At 37.5% G+C, this 21,255-nt stretch overlaps 1 protein-coding gene across 1 annotated transcript; it reads right to left on the bottom strand.

Moving 5' to 3' along the window:
• Positions 1–12,039: 12,039 nt before the first annotated feature.
• On the bottom strand, positions 12,040–13,020 carry LOC138085128 (olfactory receptor 7A17-like). The gene has a single exon (XM_068979271.1). It carries the CDS (start codon positions 13,006–13,008, stop codon positions 12,040–12,042), a length of 969 nt encoding a protein of 322 aa, XP_068835372.1. The 5' UTR covers positions 13,009–13,020.
• Positions 13,021–21,255: the final 8,235 nt, after the last annotated feature.

Genomic DNA, 21,255 nt, shown 5'->3' with positions numbered 1-21,255 from the left:
ATATATGGGGAAACAGTGGCAACAGGGGCTGACTTTATTTTCCTGGGCTCCAAAATCACTGCAGATGGTGATTGCAGCCATGAAATTAAAAGACTCTTACTCCTTGGAAGGAAAGTTATGTCCAACCTAGACAGCATATTAAAAAGCAGAGACATTACTTTGTCAACAAATGTCCATCTAGTCAAGGCTATGGTTTTTCCAGTGGTCATGTATGGATGTGGGAGTTGGACCATAAGGAAAGCTGAGCGCTGAAGAATTGATGCTTTTGAACTGTGGTATTGGAGAAGACTCTTGAGACTCCCTTGGACTGCAAGGAGATACAACCATTCCATCCTAAAGGAGATCAGTCCTGGGTGTTCATTGGAAGGACTGATGTTGAAGCTGAAACTCCAATACTTTAGCCACCTGATGCAAAATGCTGATTCATTAGAAAAAACCCTGATGCTGGGAGGGATTGGGGGCAGGATGAGAACAGGACGACAGAGGCTGAAAGGGTTAGATGGCATCACCGACTCAATGGACATGGGTTTGGGTGGACTCCAGGAGTTGGTGATGGACAGGGAGGCCTGGTGTTCTGCAGTTCATGGGGTCACAAAGAGTTGGACATGACTGAGTGACTGAACTGAACTAAACTGAATGCTATTTAAAGATAAATTATTCTTTAAAATCTATTCTTATCTCCCTTATGTAATTAGCAATATACAGCTATTTTTCATCTGTGGATGTGAATTAATTTCTGAAAGTAGAAAATCTACACAGAGAAATCAATAAATGTTAATGAAACTAGATATCTTAATAAAGTTAAATATTTGATTTAAATAGATAATTTGAAATAAAGAATTCAAGACATAGATATTTCAACTTCCACAGTAGGACTGAAGAATTGCAAGTCTCACTGAGGATCTGATTTTTGCAAACATGTGTATTTATTCAGCTCTAGGAAATTTTCCATTTTATAGTACTCTTTGAAATAATCTTTATTTTTATTTTTTCAGAAATTTTGATTGACTTGCTATTGCTTTAATTTGCATTTCTCTAATAATTAGTGATGTTGTGCATTTCTTCATGTGCCTGACAGTCATCTGTATCTCTTCTCTGGGAAAATACTCAGGTGTTCTGCCCATTTTTCAATCAGGTTTTTTCTAATATTAAGATCTATGGGCTGTTTCTATATTTTGAATATTAACTCCTTATTGGTCACAGTACTTGCAAAGATTTTCACCCATTCACTTGATTATCTTTTCAGTTTGTCAATGGTTACTTTTTTATAAAAGTTCTTTTAAGTTTATTTAGGCCTAGTTGTTAATTTTTGTTTTTTCATTTTTTAAGCATTAGAAGGCAGATCCCCAAATGAAAATAGAGACATTACTTTGCCAACAAAGGTCCGTCTAGTCAAGGCTACAGTTTTTCCAATAATCATGTGTGGATATGAGAGTTGGACTATAAAGAAAGCTGAGCACCAAAGAACTTATGATTTTGAACTGTAGTGCTGGAGAAGACTCTTGAGAGTCCCTTGGACTGCAAGGAGATCCTACCAGTCCATCCTAAAGGAGATCAGTCCTGAGTGTTCACTGAGAGGACTGATGTTGAAGTTGAAGCTCCAATACTTTGGCCACCTGATGCAAAGAACTGACTCATTTGAAAAGACTCTGATGATGGGAAAGATTGAAGGCGGGAGGAGAAGGGAACAACCTAGGATGAGATGGTTGGATGGCATCACCGACTCAATGGACATAAGTCTGGGTAAACTCTTGGAGTTGGTGGTGGACAGGGAGGCCTGTGTGCTACAGTCCATGGGGTTGCAAAGAGTCAGATATGACTGAGCAACTGAACTGAGCTGAACTGATGTCAAAGAATATTATGCTTATGTTCTTTTCTAGGATTGTGTGTATGTGTGTGTGTGTGTGTGTGGTCTTACCTTTAGAATTTTAAGCTATTATGAGTTTGTTTTTGTGTATGGTTTGAGGGAATATTTTAATCTTATATTTTTACATGTCACTGTCCAATTTTCCCAGCACCGTTTGTTGAAAAAATTGTATTTTATTATCTCCTTTGTCTTTAACTGAGTATAGATGTGTTGGTTCATTTCTGGACTCTTTATTCTTTTCCACTGATATGTATCAGATTTCTATAGCTTCGTTGTAGTCTAGTCAGGAAGGGTGATAACCCCAGCTTTATTCTTTTTTCTCAGGATTGCTTCATCAATTCATTCTTTTGTGATTCCATATGAATTTTAAGATTATTTTCCCCAGTTCTGTGAAAAACATACTGGATACTTTGATAGGGATTGCATTATATCTGGATATTCTTTAGGTTTTTGACACTTTAATAATATAAATTCTTTCAATCCTTATCAAAATGCTCGTGACATTCACAGAACTAGAACAAATAATTCTAAAATTTATGTGGAAGTAAAAAGATAAAGAAGCTGAATATCATTCAGCCATGAGAAAGAATGAACATCTTACCACTTACAACAAAATGGGTGAATTTTAGGGCATTAAGCTAAGTAAAATATGTCAGAGAGAAAAAGATAAATACTATCTGTTTTCACTATTTGGTCAAATTAAAAAAAAAAAAAGCCCAAGCATATGGAGTTACAGAACAGATTGTTGCCTGAGCCGGGATGTAGAAATTGAGCAAACATCGATGAATATTGTCAAAAAAGTACAAATTTCAGTTATAAAATGAATAAGTCATGGGGATATAATGTACAACATGGGACTATAATTAATATAATTGTACCTTATACTTTAATGTAGCCAGGAGAGGGAATCTTGCAAATTCTCATCATGTGAAAAAAAATGTAACCATGTATGGTAATGACTGCTAACTTGATTTATTGTAGTGATTCAATTCAGTTCAGTTCAGTCGCTCAGTCGTGTCCAACTCTTTGCAACCCCATGAATCGCAGCACGCCAGGCCTCCCTGTCCATCACCAACTCCTGGAGTTTACACAACTTATGTCCATTGAGTCTGTATGCCATCCAGCCATCTCATTCTCTGTCATCCCCTTCTCCTCCTGCCCTCAATCCCTCCCAGCATCAGGGTCTTTTCCAGTGAGTCAACTCTTTGCATGAGGTGGCCAAAGTATCGGAGTTTCAGCTTTAGCATCATTCCTTCCAAAGAAATCCCAGGACTGATCTCCTTCAGATTGGACTGGTTGGATCTCCTTGCAGTCCAAGGGACTTCAAGAGTCTTCTCCAACACCACAGTTCAAAAGCATCAATTCTTCGGTGCTCAGCTTTCTTCACAGTCCAACTCTCATATCCATACATGACCACTGGAAAAACCATAGCCTTGACTAGGAGAGAAATAAAATAGAGGAGAGCAAAACAATATAAAAAATCAACAAATGGTTCTTTGCAAAGATCCACAAGAATGACAAAACTTTAAATACATTGCTAAAAAAAAAAGGCAGAAGATTCAACTACTCAAAATAAGAAATGAATGCTGTGAGCATTACTGCTAAAATAATAGAAACAAAGACTTCAAAGAGAACACTATATACAATTGCACATCAGCAGATTAGATAATCCAGACAAAGGGACAAATTCCTAAAGTGTTCCATCCAAGACTGAATCAAGAAGAAATAGAAAATCTGAATAGACCTATAATTAGTAAGATGATTGAATCAGTAATCCAAAAATTCCAATAAAGAACAGCCTTGTGCCACGTAGTTTCACTGTTGCATTCTACTAAATATAATTAGTTAATAATCATCATTCTCAAATGCTTCTCAAAAATTGAAGAGAAGAAACTCTCTCTAACTCATTCCATGAGGCCAGGATTAATCTTCTACCAAAGCCAAAAGAAAACAATACGAAAAAATGAAACAATAGATGGATATACTCGTGAATAATAATAGAAATATCTTCAGCACATACTAGCTAGCTGAATGCAGCAGCACATTAAATGGATTGTGAAAAATAACCAAATGAGATTTATTCTTGGAATCTAAAGATGGTCAGAAAGATTACATTCTCTACACATGGACATCACCAGATGGTCGACACTGAAATCAGATTGATTATATTCTTTGCAGCCAAAGGTGGAGAAGCTCTATGCAGTCAGCAAAAACAAGACCGGGAGCTGACTGTGGCTCAGATCATGAACTCCTTATTGCCAAATTCAGACTGAAATTGAAGAAAGTGGAGAAAACCACTAGACCATTCAGGTATGACCTAAATCAAATCCCTTATGATTATACAGTGGAAGTGAGAAATAGATTTAAGGGCCTAGATCTGATAGACAGAGTACCTGATGAACTCTGGATGTAGGTTCGTGACATTGTACAGGAGACAGGGATCAAGACCATCCCCAAGAATTAGAAATGCGACAAAGCAAAATGGCTGTCTGAGGAGGTCTTACAAATAGCTGTGAAAAGATGGGAACCAAAAAAGCAAAGGAGAAAAGGAAAGATATACCCATTTGAATGCAGAGTTCCAAAGAATACCAAGGAAAAATAAGAAAGCCTTCCACACAGATCAATGCAAAGAAATAGAGGAAAACAATAGAATGAGAAAGACTAGAGATCTCGTCAAGAAAATTAGAGATACCAAGGGAACATTTCATGCAAAGATGGGCTAAATAAAGGAGAGAAATGGTAGGGACCTAAGAGAAGCAGAAGATATTAAGAAGAGGTGGCAAGAATACACAGAAGAACTGTACAAAAACGATCTTCATGACCAAGATAATCGTGATGCTGTGATCACTCACCTAGAGCCAGACATCCTAGAATGTGAAGTCAAATGGGCATTAGGAAGCATCACTACGAACAAAGCCAGTGGAGGTGATGGAATTCCAGTTGAGATATTTCAAATCCTAAAAGATGACACTATGAAAGTGCTCCACTCAATATGCCAGCAAATATGGAAAACTCAGCAGTGGCCACAGGACTGGAAAAGGTCAGTTTTCATTCTGATTCCTAAGAAAGGTAATGCCAAAGAATGCTCAAGCTACTGCACAATTGCACTCATCTCACACGCTAGTAAAGTAATGCTCAAAATTCTCCAAGCCAGGCTTCAACAATATGTGAACCATGAACTTCCTGATGTTCAAGCTGGTTTTAGAAAAGGCAGAGGAACCAGATCAACTGCCAACATCCACTGGATCATCGAAAAAGCAAGAGAGCTCCAGGGGAAAAAAAACATCTATTTCTGCTTTATTGTTTATGCCAAAGCCTTTGACTGTGTGGATCACAGTAAACAGTGGAAAATTCTGAAAGAGATGGGAATACCAGACCACCTGACCTGCCTCTTGAGAAATCTAAATGCAAGTCAAGAAGCAACAGTTAGAACTGGACATGGGACAACAGACTGGTTCCAAATCAGAAAAGGATTACATCGTGACTGTATATTGTCACCGTGCTTATTTAACTTATACTCAGAGTACAATATGAGATACACTGGGCTAGAGGAAGCACAAGCTGGAATCAAGATTGCTGGGAGAAATATCAATAACCTCAGATATGCAGATGACACCACCCTTATGGCAGAAAGTGAAGAGGAACTCAAAAGCCTCTTGATGAAAGTAAAAGAGGAGAGTGAATAAGTTGGCTTAAAGCTCAACATTCAGAAAACAAAGATAATGGCATCCGGTACCATCACTTCATGACAAATAGATGGGAAACTGGAAACAATGTCAAACTTTATTTTGGGGGACTCCAAAATCACTTCAGATGGTGACTGCAGCCATGAAATAAAAAGACACTTACTCCTTGGAAGAAAAGTTATGACCAACCTAGACAGCATATTAAAAAGCAGAGACATCACTTTGTCAACAAAGGTCAATCTAGTCAAGGCTATGTTCTTTCCAGTAGTCATGTATGGAAGTGAGAGTTGGACTATAAAGAAAGCTGAGCATTGAAGAATCAATGCTTTTGAACTGTAGCATTAGAGAAGACTCTTGAGAGCCCCTTGGACTGCAAGGAGATCCAAACAGTCCATCCTAAAGGAGATCAGTCCTGACTATTCATTGGAAGGACTGATGTTGAAGCTGAAACTCCAATACTTTGGCCACCTGATACGAAGAGCTGACTCATTGGAAAAGATCCTAATGCTGGGATAGATTGAAGGCTGGAGGAGAGGAGACAACAGAGCGTGAGATGGTTGGATGGCATCACCGACTCAATGGACATGAGTTTGAGTAAACTCCGGGAGTTGGTGATGAACAGGGAAGCCTGGCATGCTGCAGTCCATGGGGTCACAAAGAGTCCGACACGACTGAGAGACTGAACTGAACTGAAAGATGGTCCAATGTAAGGAAAGAAATAAATGTAATAGCTAAGAGTAAAACACTGATGCTTTTTCAGAGAATGATGCCTGCTTTTGCCATTTCTACTCAACATAGTACAGGAGGACTCTGCTAGAGAAAATATGCAAGAAAAAAGATATGAAAAAAAATCTATATTAAAAAAGAAGTAAAAATCATCCTTCCTCACAAATGAAATGGTGTAATGTGTAGAAACCCTCAGATTACACACAGACACAGACACAGACACAGAACCAATGCACACATTTGGACTCACTAGGGAAATTCAGCAAAGCTGCACAATAAAAAATCAACACACCTAAGTTATTGTCCTTCTACATGCTCATGAAGAACAGTTCAAAAAAGAATAAATATTCTTAGCAATAAACTCAAGTAGTGAGGCAAAACTGTACTATCATTCAATGTGGAAGGGATAGATTTTTTTTTCAACAAATTACATTGAGTAAAGTGAAAAATGAAGGTAAGATAGGTATTTTTTAAATTCATAATGAGATCCAAAACAGAGTCCTTTCCTTGGGATGAGAACAATCCCTGGGATGATCAATCCTTTCAGTTTTTCCAATGAAAGGGCAGTGTTTTGTTTTCTCTGGGATAGACATTCATCCTGGATACAGATTTCCGTTTCCTGCATGCTATGCTTCTAGGTGTATTACCAATCGTCACGGTGTCCCACACACACTGCACCGGAAATGAAGTGTGACAATGAGCAACTGCTCATGAAATTCACTGGTCCTTCCCTTTTCCAACCATCCTGAAGCAGGTGGCCCAACACAACAGTGGAATGGGGTTTTGAGGACAGAGAATCTGTGTCCCCTACGTGGAGATTCCTTGTAGGAATGGTGCACTGTTCTTTGGGGAGGTGCAAAATTTCTAAATCATCATCCTTTATAAGGATTTCTCCCAAAACCAGGACTCAAGGGTCCAGGACACAAACAAGTTTGTCCCATTGCAGACTTGGTTACCTTCTTTGTGACCATATATTATTTGTCCCTGTTCTCTCCACATACTGACCTCCATAAAGTCAGGAAATCTAGTTCACTTTTGTCCTGTTGTACCCCAGCAGCTAGCATATTGCCTGCTCTGTGTAAAAATCAAAGTTCTAATGAATGCGTAAACCAAATGGGGTACATCCACACGGTGGAATGTTTCCAGGCTTTCAAAGAAGGAAATTCAGATACATGCCACAATAAAGATGAACCTTAAGGATATTACACTAAATGAAATAGGCTAGTCACAAAATAACAAATACAGATAACTTCATTTATATGGCCTACCCAGAACAGTCAAGTATTTAGAGACAGAAAGCAGAATGGAGGCTTCCAGCATTTGGGGAATTTTATGGAAATAGAGAGCTGCTGTTTAATGGACATAGAATTTCAGTTTTGCACATTCTCAAGATTTGTTACACAACAATGTAAATATATTTAACACTACTGAACTGTACACTTAAAAATAATTAGCCTCCAAAAAATAAATAAAAAAAAATATTTCCATTTATATATTACCAAAATATTTATGGTAATTATTTTACCATAATTAAAAACTCAGCTTCCCCCAAGACTCTCACTAATGTAGACCTGCTGATTGTCTGGAATCTCATCTCCTCTCTCTCTTGCCCTCTCTTGGCTCAGCCACACTAGCTTTTTCACTGCTAATTGAACATATCAAGCTCATTCCCATGAGCTTTGCCCATGCTGTTCACTCTGTCTAGAATAATTTTCATGCCCAAATCTGTCTTGCCAAACTGGAGCACAACGCAGATGTCACCTGCACAGAGGGGTACCCCAGACCTCTGGGTAAAGCTGCTTTTCCCATCTCTCTTTATTGACGTTCTTACTGCTTCTGAAATCACTTTATTTAAACATTTATTCTCCTGTAAGGTGTCTCTTGTCAATGCTAGATGAGGGTGGCGGCACTGCCTGTCTTGTCGCTGTGATTCCTGCTACCAGCCTCTGTGTCAACTGAATGAAAATGTAAATGGAAAAGTGCTTCACAAATAAAAACAGTTCACAAACTGACTGGGAGAAATGAACCTCAGTGGGTACAGACTTTCTGCTCAGGGTGATGAAAAGCTTTGGAACCGGTGATGAGGGGGCTTCCCAGGTGGCTATAGCGGTAAAGAACCCACCTGCCAGTGCAGGAGATATAAGAGACCAGGTTCAATCTCTGAGTCGGGAAGATCCCCTGGAGGAGAGCTTGACAATCCACTTCAGTACTCTTGCCTGGAGAATCCCATGGGCAGAGGAGCCAGATGCCATGATTTTAATTTTTTTAATATTGATCTTTAAGCTGACTTTTTCACTCTTTTTTTTTCTTTTTAATTTATTTTTTTATTGAAGGATAATTGCTTTACAGAATTTTTGTTTTCTGTCAAACCTCAACATGAATCAGCCACAGGTATATATATATCCCCTCCCTTTTGAACCTCCCTTCCATCTCCCTCCCCCTCCCACCCCTCTAGATTGATACAGAGCCCCTGTTGGAGTTTACTGAGCCATACAGCAAATTCCCATTGGCTATCTATTTTACATATTGTAATGTAAGTTTCCATGTTACTCTTTCCATACATCTCACCCTCTCCTCCCCTCTCCCCATGTCCATAAATCTATTCTCTATGCTTGTTTCTCTACTGCTGCTCTGTAAATTAGTTCTTCAATACCATTCTTCTAGATTCCATATATGTGTGTTAGAACACAATATTTATCCTTTTCTTTCTGACACATTTCACTCTGTATAATAGGTTTTAGGTTCATCCACCACATCAGAATTGATTCAAATGTGTTCCTTTGTATGGCTGAGTAATATTCCTTTGCATATATGTACCACAACTTATTTATCCATTCATCTGTCAATGGACATCTAGGTTGCTTCCATGTTCTAGCTATTGTAAATAGTGCTGCAATGAACATTAGGGTACATGTGTCTTTTTCAATTTTGGTTTCCTCAGGGTATATGCCTGAGGAGTGGGGTTGCTGGATCATATGGTGGTCTTATTTCTAGCTTTTTAAGGAATCTCTATACCATTTTCCACAGTGGCTGTATAAATTTACATTCCCACCAATAGTACAAGACTATTCCCTTTCCTCCACACCCTCTTCAGCATTTATTGTTTGTAGACTTTTTGATGATGGCCATTCTGACTTATTTAACTTATATGCAGAGTACATCATGAGAAACGCTGGACTGGATGAAGCACAAGCTGGAATCAAGATTGCCAGGAGGAATATCAATAACCTCAGATATGCAGATAACACCACCTTTATGGCAGAAAGCAAAGAAGAACTAAAGAGCCTCTTGATGAAAGTAAAAGAGGAGAGTGAAAAAGTTGGCTTAAAGCTCAACATTCAGAAAACTAAGATCAAGGCATCTGGTCCCATCACTTCATGCCAAATAACTGGGGAAACAGTGACAGACTTTATTTTTGGGGGCTCCAAAAATCACTGCAGATGGTGACTTCAGCCATGAAATTAAAAGACACTTGCTCCTTGGAAGTTATGACCAACCTAGACAGCATATTCAAAAGCAGAGACATTACTTTGCCAACACAGGTCTGTCTAGTAAAGGCTATGGTTTTTACAGTAGTCATGTATGGAAGTGGGAGTTGGACTATCAAGAAAGCTGAATGCTGAAGAATTGATGCTTTTGAAATGCAGTGCTGGAGAAGACTCTTGAGAGTCCCTTGGACTGCAAGGAGATCCAACCAGTCCATTCTAAAGGAAATCAGTCCTGAATATTTGTTGAAAGGACTGATGTTGAAGCTGAAACTCCAATACTTTGGCCAACTGATGCAAAAAAACGACTCATTTGAAAAGACCCTGATGCTGGGAAATACTGAAGGCGGGAGAAGAAGGGGATGACAGAAGATGAGATGGTTGGATGGCAACACTGATTCAATGGACATGAGTTTGAGTAAAGTCTGGGAATTGGTGATAGACAGGGAGGCCTGGCGTGCTGCAGTCCAAGGGGCGGCAGAGGCGGACACAGCTGAGCAACTGAACTGAACTGACTGAGACCTGTGTTGGTATTAAGATCACTCATGACAGTTTTGTTGCATCCTATGGATTTTGGAAAGTTGTGCTCTCATTTTTATTCTTTTAACTATTTCCTGATTTCCTCTTTGATTTCTTCATTTACCCATTAGTTTGGGTTTTTATGGTGTTACTTAGTAATATGTTTTTTTTTCGGTATATGTGTTTTTCTCATTTTATTTCCTATAATTGATTTCTGGCTTCATACCTTTGTGCTCCAAAAATGCAAAAGCAATTTTCATACTTTTACATTTAAGGCTTGTTTGTTGGGCTATCATGTGATCTACCCTGGAGTATATACTCCATGTGCACTATAAAAATGTGTGTCGTGTTGTTTTTCTGAATTGAATCTCCTGCATGTATTTATTAAGTGAAAGTGAAGTAGCTCAGTCATGTCTGACTCTTTGCGACCCCATGGACTGTATCCTACCAGGCTTCTCCGTCCTTGGGATTCTCCAGGGAAGAATGCTGGAGTGGGTTGTCATTTCCTTCTCCAAAAGATCTTCCCAACCCAGGGACTGAACCTGGGTCTCCCGCATTGTAGGCAGATGCTTTACCATCTGAGCCACCCAGGGAAGTCCTGTATTTATTAAGTACAACTATTCTAACATGTTATTCAAGACCACTGTTGATTTTCTGTCTAGATAATCAGTCCATTGATACAAATGGGATGTTAACATTTCCTGTTGTTCTTATATTATTGTCAATATCTCCCTTTATATGTCAATATTTACTTTATCCTTTAGTTTCTTTTATCTTAGGCACATATATACTAGCAAATATATATATATATATATTAGTATATACTCTTCTTGTGATGATTCCTTTCACATTATATAATACCCTTCTTTGTCTCATGTAATAAAGATAAATTTGTTTTAAAGTCTATTTTGTCTGATATGGATACTGCAACCCCTCTTTCTTATAATGTTCATATGCATAAAATATCTTCATGCAGTCCCTTACATTTATCCTTTGTGAAAAATTTAGCTCTGAAGTTAGTCTCTTACATGAAGCATATATGTGTGTGCTCAGTCACTCACTCACGTCTAACTCTTTGCAACCCTATGGACCTTTTAGCCCTCCAGGCTTTTTTGTCCATGGAATTTTTCTGACAAGAATACTGGAGTGGGTTGCCATTTCCTTTTCCAGTTGATTTTCCCAACCCAGGGATTTAAGCCACATCTCTTACATTTCCTGCATTGGCAGGTGGATTCTTTACCACTGCACCACTTGAGAAGCCCCAGCATTTATATGGGTTTTGTTGTCTTATCCTGTCAGCCACCCTATGTCTCTTTACTGAATCATTTACTCCATTGGCACGTAGAGAAAGTATTGATATATATATATATATATATATGTAATTTAAAAAATTTTTATTACTCATTTTCCAGTTTTTTGGATAATATATGTCATTTGAGAAAAATTATTTTTAAGTAATCCATGTTGCACCAATTGATCAAAATTTCCAAGTCTTTCTTCTCTAAGGCTGGGAACAACTTTGTGAAAGCAGGAAAATACACAAATGAAAATGGAAAAGTAGGGAAATGGACAAAAGAAAATGAACCAGAAAAAAATTCATTAGAGAGGAAAACTTCAACAGGTGAATATACAAATCATGTAAAGTGTTGAAGTCAAAGAAATGGAAATTTTAAGAAATTAACAGAAGGAGCAAATTCAACATTCAGAATCTGATCAAAGAATAGGAATTTCTTATTTTAAGGTTTTGAGTCCTTCTTCAAGGACATGTCTTCAGACTCAGAACGATTTTCCTTTTCTCAACTACCATCTGAATGAATCGTTTCAGAGCCCTCTTTATGTCCTTATTTCTCAGACTGTAGATGAAGGGGTTCAGCATGGGTGTGACCACAGTGTACATCACCGAGGCTGTTGCACTTGAGTGTGAGCTGTGGGTAGCAGCAGAGCTAAGGTACACTCCTAGGCTTGAACAATAATATAGGAAGACAACTAACAGGTGAGACACACAGGTGGAGAATGCTTTATATTTCCCCTGAGGTGATGAGATTCCACGTACGGAGAACACTATCTTAGAGTAAGAGTAAAGAATACCAGCCAGGGGGCCACCACCCAACAGCACTGCTGTAAAATACATAATCATGTCATTAAGGAGAGTGTCACAACAGGCAAGTAGTACAACCTGTTTGATTTCACAGAAAAAGTGGGGGATTTCCAAATCTGTACAGAAGGACAGCTGTAAGACCAGTAAGCTTTCTAACAAGGAGAGCAGGGCACTAGTGATCCAGCACACCAGCACCAGCAGTCCACAGAGCCAGGGGTTCATGATGACGGTGTAGTGCAGGGGGCGGCAGATGGCCAAGAAGCGGTCATAGGCCATCACAGTCAAAAGAAAATCATCCAGTGCTGCAAACAGTATGTAAAAATACATCTGGGTGATGCACCCTCCATAGGATATAACTCTGCTCTGGATCTGTATATTTATTAACATCTTTAGGATGGTTGTGGTAGTGAAACAGATGTCAACAAAGGACAAGTTGGAGATGAAGAAGTACATGGGAGTGTGAAGATCGGAGTCTAAACTGACAGCCAGGATGATGAGCAGATTTCCAAACAAAGTGATTAGATACATGGAGAGGAACATTCCAAATATGAATGGTTGCAGTTCTGGTTCCACTGATAAACCCTGAAGAAGAAATCCTGAATTTTGTGTATCATTTCCTGGCACCATGTGCTGGTGTTGATGACTAGAAAAAAAAAACAAACACATATATGAATTTGCACAGATGGGTATTATTCATTTGAAATGCTACAATGTATAAAGTAAGTACATGTATTGAATATAATATATATACATACATACATGTATTGTCTGAATCCTCACATTTAAGGGATGTTCTGTGACATCTCTGACTAGGAATTCTGTTAAAAAGAGAGGAAATATATGGTCTTGAGTGGGAAAAAATATCTGAAGTTCTCAGGTGATCCTAGATTACAATGTGGAGAAATTTTTCAGACTTTCTCCCAAGGAATCATGCATTAAACGATTTTAATGAGAAATATTTTCATGCATTTGAGGAACATATGGTGAGTACTGGCCATTTTCTAGGTTTTAGATGCTGAGAAGCAAAAGCCAAAAATATAAGGACAGTGAAAATGTATAAGAAAATAAGTATCATATATCATGTGATGTAGTGACATGTGAAGAAAGAAAAACAAGTATACAAACAATGGATGAGGGCTTATTTATTACTGAGAGTTCAGTAAGATCTAAATATGATGAAGACAAAATTACAAAGTTGATAATAGTTATTAATATATATGCATCTAAAATAGAGGAACTGACATGTCTAGTGCAGTTATTGAGACCTAAATGGAGAAAAGTGACAGCCACACAGAGTAGAGGATTTTATCACCCTGACCACAATGAATAGATCACTGAAACCTAAAGTCAACAGGAAACAATAGCCTTATATGAAACATTGGATCTGATGGACATGATAGACTTTATACAGAGCGTTCCATCCAAATACACATTCTTCTCAGGTGCAAATTGAAGCTTCTCACGAATAGACCATATGTTGGAAAACAGTACAAGCCTTAACAAATTTAGACAACTGAAATTATATCAAGCATTTCCTGATCATGATGGTATGAAACTACAAATCAACTATAAGGAAAAGCTGGAAAAATATATGCACATGAAACAACATGCTACTTAACAGCAATTAGAATATTACAAATCAAAAAGTAATAACATTTATGCATGCAAATGAAAATATGACATACTTAAATCTTTTTGATAAAAGAGAAGTAGTAATAAGAGGGAATGTGACAGTAATTCCTACCTACCTCCAGAAACAAGGAAGATCTAAACAATCTAACTTTACATCTAAAGGAAATAGAAAAAGAAGAACAAAGAGCCAGAAGTCAGTAAAAGAAAGAACATAATAAAAGTCAGAACAGCAATACATGAAATGAAAACGATTAAGATGTTGGGGAAAAATCAATGATTTGGTTCGATCAAGCTGGTTCTTTGAAAAGAGAGACAAAGATAGACAAAACTTTACTAGATTCATCAAGAGAAAAGGAAAAAAAAAAAAGAGTCTCTGATCAGTAAAATCAGAAATAGGGACTTCCCTAGTGGTCCAGTGGTAGAGACTTTCCTTTCTGTGCAGAGGGTATGGGTTCAATGTTTTGTCATGGAACTAAGATCCCATATGCCTTGTGGCCAAAAAAAACAAAACATAAAAACAAAAGCAATATTGTAACAAATTCAATAAAGACTTTAAAAACAGTCCACATCAAAAAAAATCAGAAACAAAAGAACAGAAATAGCAATAAATACAATAGAAGTACAAAGAATTATGAGACTATTGTGAACAACTGTAAGCCAATGAATTGGGCAAACTAGAAAAAATAAAATCTTAGACTCACACAACTATAGACTGAAGGTATACAAAATTTGAATAGACCAATTATTAGTACAGGTATTAAAGCAGTAATCAAAAAGCTCCTTAAAATGAAAGGTTTAGGAATACAATTTCAAGGGTGAATTCTACAAAACATTCAAAGATTTAATATTTATCCTCCCCAAATTCTTCCCAAAAAATTAAAGGAGAGAAGACCATCCTTACTAATTTTATGAGGCCAAATTTACCGTTATGCAAAACCAGACCATGACAACAAGGAAAATAAGAAAATTATAGTCCACTATATCTGATAAATGTAGAGCCAAAAGTCTCAACAAAATATTAGTAACCGAATACAACAATACCTTAAAAGGACCACACACCATATCAAGTGAGGCTTGTTCCTGGGATGCAAGTATAATATAACATCTGAAAGGTAATCAACATGGGAAACCAGGAGAAACTAGTGAAGAACAAATATTATATCATCAACTCACAGATGCAGAAAAGATGATGATGTTGAAAGGGTGTTCAAAAATTCAATACCCTTTTATGATAAAAACTCTCAATAAAGTGAATATAGAAGGAATGTACCTCAGCATAATAAAAGTCATCTATGACAAACCCCCTGATAACATCAGAATCAATGCTAAAATACTAAGTGCTAGTTCCCTAAGGTCAGGGATGTGACAAAAATGCCCACTTTCCCCATCTTTATTTAGGATAGTCTTGGAGTCCTAATCAGAGCACTCAATCAATAAAATAAATAAAAGACAGTTGAATTAGGAAGGAAAAAGTAAAACTATCACTATTTGCAGATAACATGATTTTATATGTATAGAAAACCCTGAAACCATTAGAAATAATAAATATGGTGAAGTTAGAGGGTATAAAATCAACATATAAAATTTTGTTTCTATACACTAACTATGACCTAAAAGAAAAATAAAGAATACCATCCTATTTAAAATTGCAAAAAAAAATTATAAAAAATCAACTCAGAATAGATTAAATTCTTGAATATTAGACATGAGAAACCATAAAACTTCCAGAAGAAAACACAGACTATCACTTCAGGTCCATTAGAATGGGTGTTACCAAAAACAAAAACAAGAAATAACAAGTGTTGAAGAGGATAGGGAGAAAAGGGAAACCTTGTACACTATTGGTGGGAATGTAAATTGGTGGTGCCATTATAAAAAATAGTATGGAGGTTTCTCAAATTTTAAAAATAAAACTACCACATCATTTAGTAATTCTACTTCTGGATATTTATGCCCCTCCCTCCAAAAAAAACCCTCAAACGCTAATTTGAAAAGATACATGCACGCCAATATTAACTACAGCATTATTTACAATAGCCAAGATATGGAAGCAACCTGAGTGTGTATTGACAGATGAATAGATAAAGAAGTTGTGGTATGTATCTACAATGGAATATTGCTTGGCTAAAATAAAAGAACTATTGACATTTTTTGACAAAGGTCCATCTAGACCTCGAGGGTATGATGGAAGGAAATAAGTCAGAGGCAAAAAGACAGACACTATATGATTTCAGTCATGTGTGGTATATGAGAAAGGAAAAAAAAAAACATTAAATAAATGAACAAACCAATTCACATAAAAAGAAACACTTAGATATAGAGAACAGAATAGTTCCCAGAGGAGAGAAGAGGGGGAGGTAAAATGGATAAAGAAGGACAACTATGTGGTGATAGTTGGAAACTAATATTTTGGTAGTGAATACAGTGTAGTAGAACTCAAAATATAATGTTGCATATGTGAAAACTACATAATGTTATAAACCAAGGTCACTTCAATTAAAAAAGAATGTAGAAATAGCACACAGTTCCAACTGATAATTCTCTTAAGGACATGTCAACATGGAGATCTATATTTGTATGCCCATTTGATGTCTAGTATTTAAGGAAACATAAAAAAGATTCAAAAATGGAAAATGAGAGAAGAGATCTACACATCAGAGATAAAATGATCTAGAATGCTCAGGTAGTTTCTGAGAGATTATGATGAGAGGGACTTTTTTCTGGTTCTGGCAGCATTCCAAACCATATCCCCTAAAGGCATAGAATACCCAATAAAAGGATGGGGGAAATTCACAATTTATTCTCCAGAGAAACAAGGAATATTTTATAATGTTACAACCTTTTACTGATTAAATATTCTGTTAGATAAATTCACTTAGGAAATAAATTATCAATTTACAACAGAAAATATACAAGGTAAAATAACCATTGAACATTTTTAAAGATGAAAGAAGAAAATATGAGAGTTTTTTTAAATGGTATTATATGCAAATTTGGGGTGTCAGAAAACCGAGCTTTTGAATCCTGGATCTATCACATGCTAATTGCTTTTCCATGAGAAGCCAACTGAACCACTGTAAGTGTTAATATTTTCTTTTCTTTCTTTATTTTTAAGCCTACAGCACCCAGTATTCCCAGGTGGTTTTCCATCATCCAAGTACTAACCAGTCCTAACCCTGCTTAGCTTCTGAGATCATAAGAGATCAGGTGCATTTTGTATGGTATTACCATTGGCTAATAATTCTCTTTCAAATAGTAAGCAGAACAATATTTGACTTTCTGTTAAACTTTTTACACTCTCTCAGGAAGCTTAACCATAATAATGCTCCTGTGTATAACCCGACCCTGAACACTGCTATTTTGATTATGACTATTAAATCTTTGACCAAAGGGTTTGGTGGTTTTGAGCTCACATATTTACCTAAATGATATATTAATGATCACTTATGTAAAACACATTCGGTATGCTAACATTATAAAATACAGTTCCATTAAAAATATATATTGGGGGCTTCCCTCACGGCTCAGTGGTAAAGAATCTGCTTGCCAATGCAGGAGACGGTTTCAATCCCTGGTCTGGGAAGATAGTCCACATGCCGTGGAGCAACTAAACCGATGCATCACAACTACTGAGCCTGCGCTCTAGAGCTCAGAAACCACAACCCCTGAGTCCATGCACCGCAACTGCTGAAGCCTGCGGGCCCTGGAGCCAGTGCGCTCCAACAAGAGAACTCACTGCCGTGAGAAGCCCTGTCACGCACAACTAGACAGCAGCTCTGCTCACCACAGCTAGAGAAGAGCCCTCACAGCGACGAGGAGCCAGCGCGGCCAAAAATAAACAAACAAACGTTTAAATTACTAAAATTTTTTAAGAAACAAATAGTGAGCAGAGTAGTATCCATTGTCTGGAGGCGCTTGACATATTTATTCAATGTACGTAAAAATCTCAGAATAGCTCCTTTCTGGCAATAAATGAAAGGTATTTAACTGCTGATGAGATGTGCCTGATTTTTTTCTTCTACCTTTCGAATGTCACCATTGCTTCCCCACCTCTAGATAGTGCAATAATTGTAAAGCTTGTTAGCAAAATCTTTTCTGATATTAAGTACAATTTGTTTCCCATATGAATAACCAGTTTTGGGGTGCTCCAAAATCACTGCAGATGGTGATTGAAGTCATAAAATTAAAAGACACTCGCTTCTTGGAAGAAAAGCTATGACCAACCTAGACAGCATATTAAAAAGCAGAGACGTTATTTTGCCAACAAAGGTCCGTCTAGTTAAGGCTATGGTTTTCCAGTAGTCATGTATGGATGTGAGAGTTGCACTATAAAGAAAGCTGAATGCTGAAGAATTGATGCTTTTGAAATGCAGTGTTGGAGAAGACTCTTGAGAGTCCCTTGGACTGCAAAGAGATCCAACCAGTCCATCCTAAAGTAATTCAGTCCTGCGTATTCATTGGAAGGACTGATGCTGGAGCTAAAGCTCCAATACTTTGGCCACCTGATGCGAAGAACTGACTCATTGGAAAAGACCGTGATGCTGGGAAAGATTGAAGACAAGAGGAGAAGGGGACGACAGAGGATGAGATGGCTAGATGCCATTACTGACTCAATGGACATGAGTTTGAGCAAGCTCTGGGAGTTGGCGATGGACAGGGAAGCCTGGAGTGTGCAGTCCATGGGATAGCAAAGAGTCAGACACACCTGAGCAACTAAACTGAACTGAACTGAACTGAGACAACTGTGAATTCTTTGCCTTGGGAGATGATGTTGTGAACTAATTCATCTCCCTTAGTCTGAGTCTTTCTAATAAACATACAAATATGTTCAATTTCATCCCATCAAATATTTAAAGAGTAACTTCAATTCAGTGCACAAGTCTTCAAACTTAATACTCTAGTTTACAACTCCCCTTAACTGTAAACCTCCTCAACTGTGTTCTAATTTTACTGGAACCATTTTATGCTTCTTTTCCTTCTTTGTCCTCATTAAACTGAACTTCCTTCCCCGCTATTAGTTATAACAGTGACCCTCATATTTCTGAGTTGAAAAGACATTTCTTTTTTAGATAGATAGATAGATTAATCAATTATAGATGAATTAGTCTACCTAACAAAGAAACATGACAATCTCTTATCTCAGGGCTAGGGTTGTTTGGATCTCAGGTGAACTTAGGTAAACATTTTCAGGTTCATTTCTCTCTGAACCTTTCTTCACATACCTACTGAGTTCTCAGATATACCTGGGTAATGTCTCTAACAGGAGAATCTCTGTGCCAATGTCTGAATTACTCTGGGTGTTTGATGATGGAAGTTGAAGCTCTGTTCCCAAACAGGCCAGTAGGAAGGACTAAAACATTGGTTTCTGAGCCACAATAGGGACTCCAAACGCAACAACCGAGTCCTTCAGTACCAGGGATTCACACACTGTGGGGCTGTCATAGAAATAGTTATACCTCCCTAGACTGCTCATTAGGCACTGTTTCCATTGTTACTCCCACCTCTGAGCACATGAATTCCCTGCGGGAACACTGGTCTGAACACAAAATGATTCCTGTTCATTCTCTGTTCCCAGGAGATCAGATTAGAAGTCAGATGAATCTAGTCTTTATTCTTCCTTCTCCATGAACTCTCCTGCATTCCACAAGTTTCACCTCTTTACAGCTTATTGAGAGAATTAATTCTTATGTAGATTGATAAGGAGTCTGGTACCCTCGAGGAGGAGAAAGGGGACCAGAGGAGAAAAGGACAAACTTTTTTTCTACGTTTCTGCCTCTTAGTCACACAAGACATTTTTTTCTTAAACTCTAAGTTGCTATGGCAACAAACTACTTCTTCTAAGACTAACTTTCTTTAAGCCCAGAGCTATTGATTACACAACAAAATAACTCTTCTTGCTCAAGGGTATGTTTTTTCTTAAGCTTCATACTAATGATTATATAACAACAATGTATCTTGCTTGAGAACATGTTTCTCCTTCTTAAGAACCTTCTGACTAATTCTGTTATCTTAAGATGTATGTTGTGGTAGTGGATCTGGTAAGACCTTTCCAACTTTGAAACATTCTTTTGATCTATTGTTAGTAACCAGTTGAAAAAACTATATAGCTCCCTTGCTAAAGGCCAGTGATGGGGCACTCTCTGCCCTCTTCTGAGGTCTGTGTTAGAAGCTTTCTCTATCCCTTTTTCCCTGTAATAAAACTTTTACCATATGAAACTCTGAAGCCACGTCTCTGGTTCCTTAGTGAAATTCTCTCCTTTGCAGATCACAAGTCTGACACAGTTCACCATTAAGTTATCATTATCCCAACCTTGAGTTACTGTTTCTCCCAAATCTGAGACTGATTACCTGTATTTACTAGGTCCCATGAACTTCCAAAATATTGACTTGTGACAGGGATATCTCCCAATATCTCTAGAAAATCAGTATTCCTCTCCTCAACAAGAAACCTATGTGTACATAAATTAACCAAATATAAAAGACCCAGTTGGTTAAAACAATAACAACAAAAAACTCTTTATCTTTTTCACAAATGGGGAAATGGGTATAAAAATACTATGACCTCACTATAGAAAAGGAAAGGACTCCTAGAGACAATTTACAGTGGAGAAAATATGTATCCAACAAACCCATAAATATATTCAGCTTCACAGATAACAAAATAAATGGAAAGTAAACATATTATAAAATTTCCTTTCATGTGAACACCCACAATGAGATGTGTGTCTCAAGAACTGTTGTTGCAAGAATACATTTTCCAGCATTCCTTGGACTCGGTTTTCCTCATTAATATGCAAACAGTCAAATATGCTCTGTCTAAAAAACCAAGAGAGTTCCAGAAAAACATCTACTTCTGCTTTATTGATTATGCCAAAGCCTTTGACTGTGTGGATCACAATAAACTGTGGAAAATTCTGAAAGAGATGGGAATACCAAACCACCTGACCTGCCTCTTGAGAAATCTGTATGCAGGTCAGGAAGCAACAGTTAGAACTCAACATGGAACAACAGACTGGTTTCAAATAGGAAAAGGAGTACGTCAAGGCTGTATATTGTCACCCTGCTTACTTAACTTCTATGCAAAGTACATCATGAGAAACACTGGACTGGAAGAAACACAAGCTGGAATCAAGATTGCCGGGAGAAATATCAATAACCTCAGATATGCAGATGACACCACCCTTATGGCAGAAAGTGAAGAGGAACCAAAAAGCCTCCTGATGAAAGTGAAAGTGGAGAGCG

This window comes from Capricornis sumatraensis, chromosome 9 (genome assembly GCF_032405125.1).
Source record: "Capricornis sumatraensis isolate serow.1 chromosome 9, serow.2, whole genome shotgun sequence".
NCBI lineage: Eukaryota > Metazoa > Chordata > Mammalia > Artiodactyla > Bovidae > Capricornis > Capricornis sumatraensis.
Note: the sequence above shows the minus strand (reverse complement) of the source record. Positions and strands in the feature narration are given on the sequence as shown.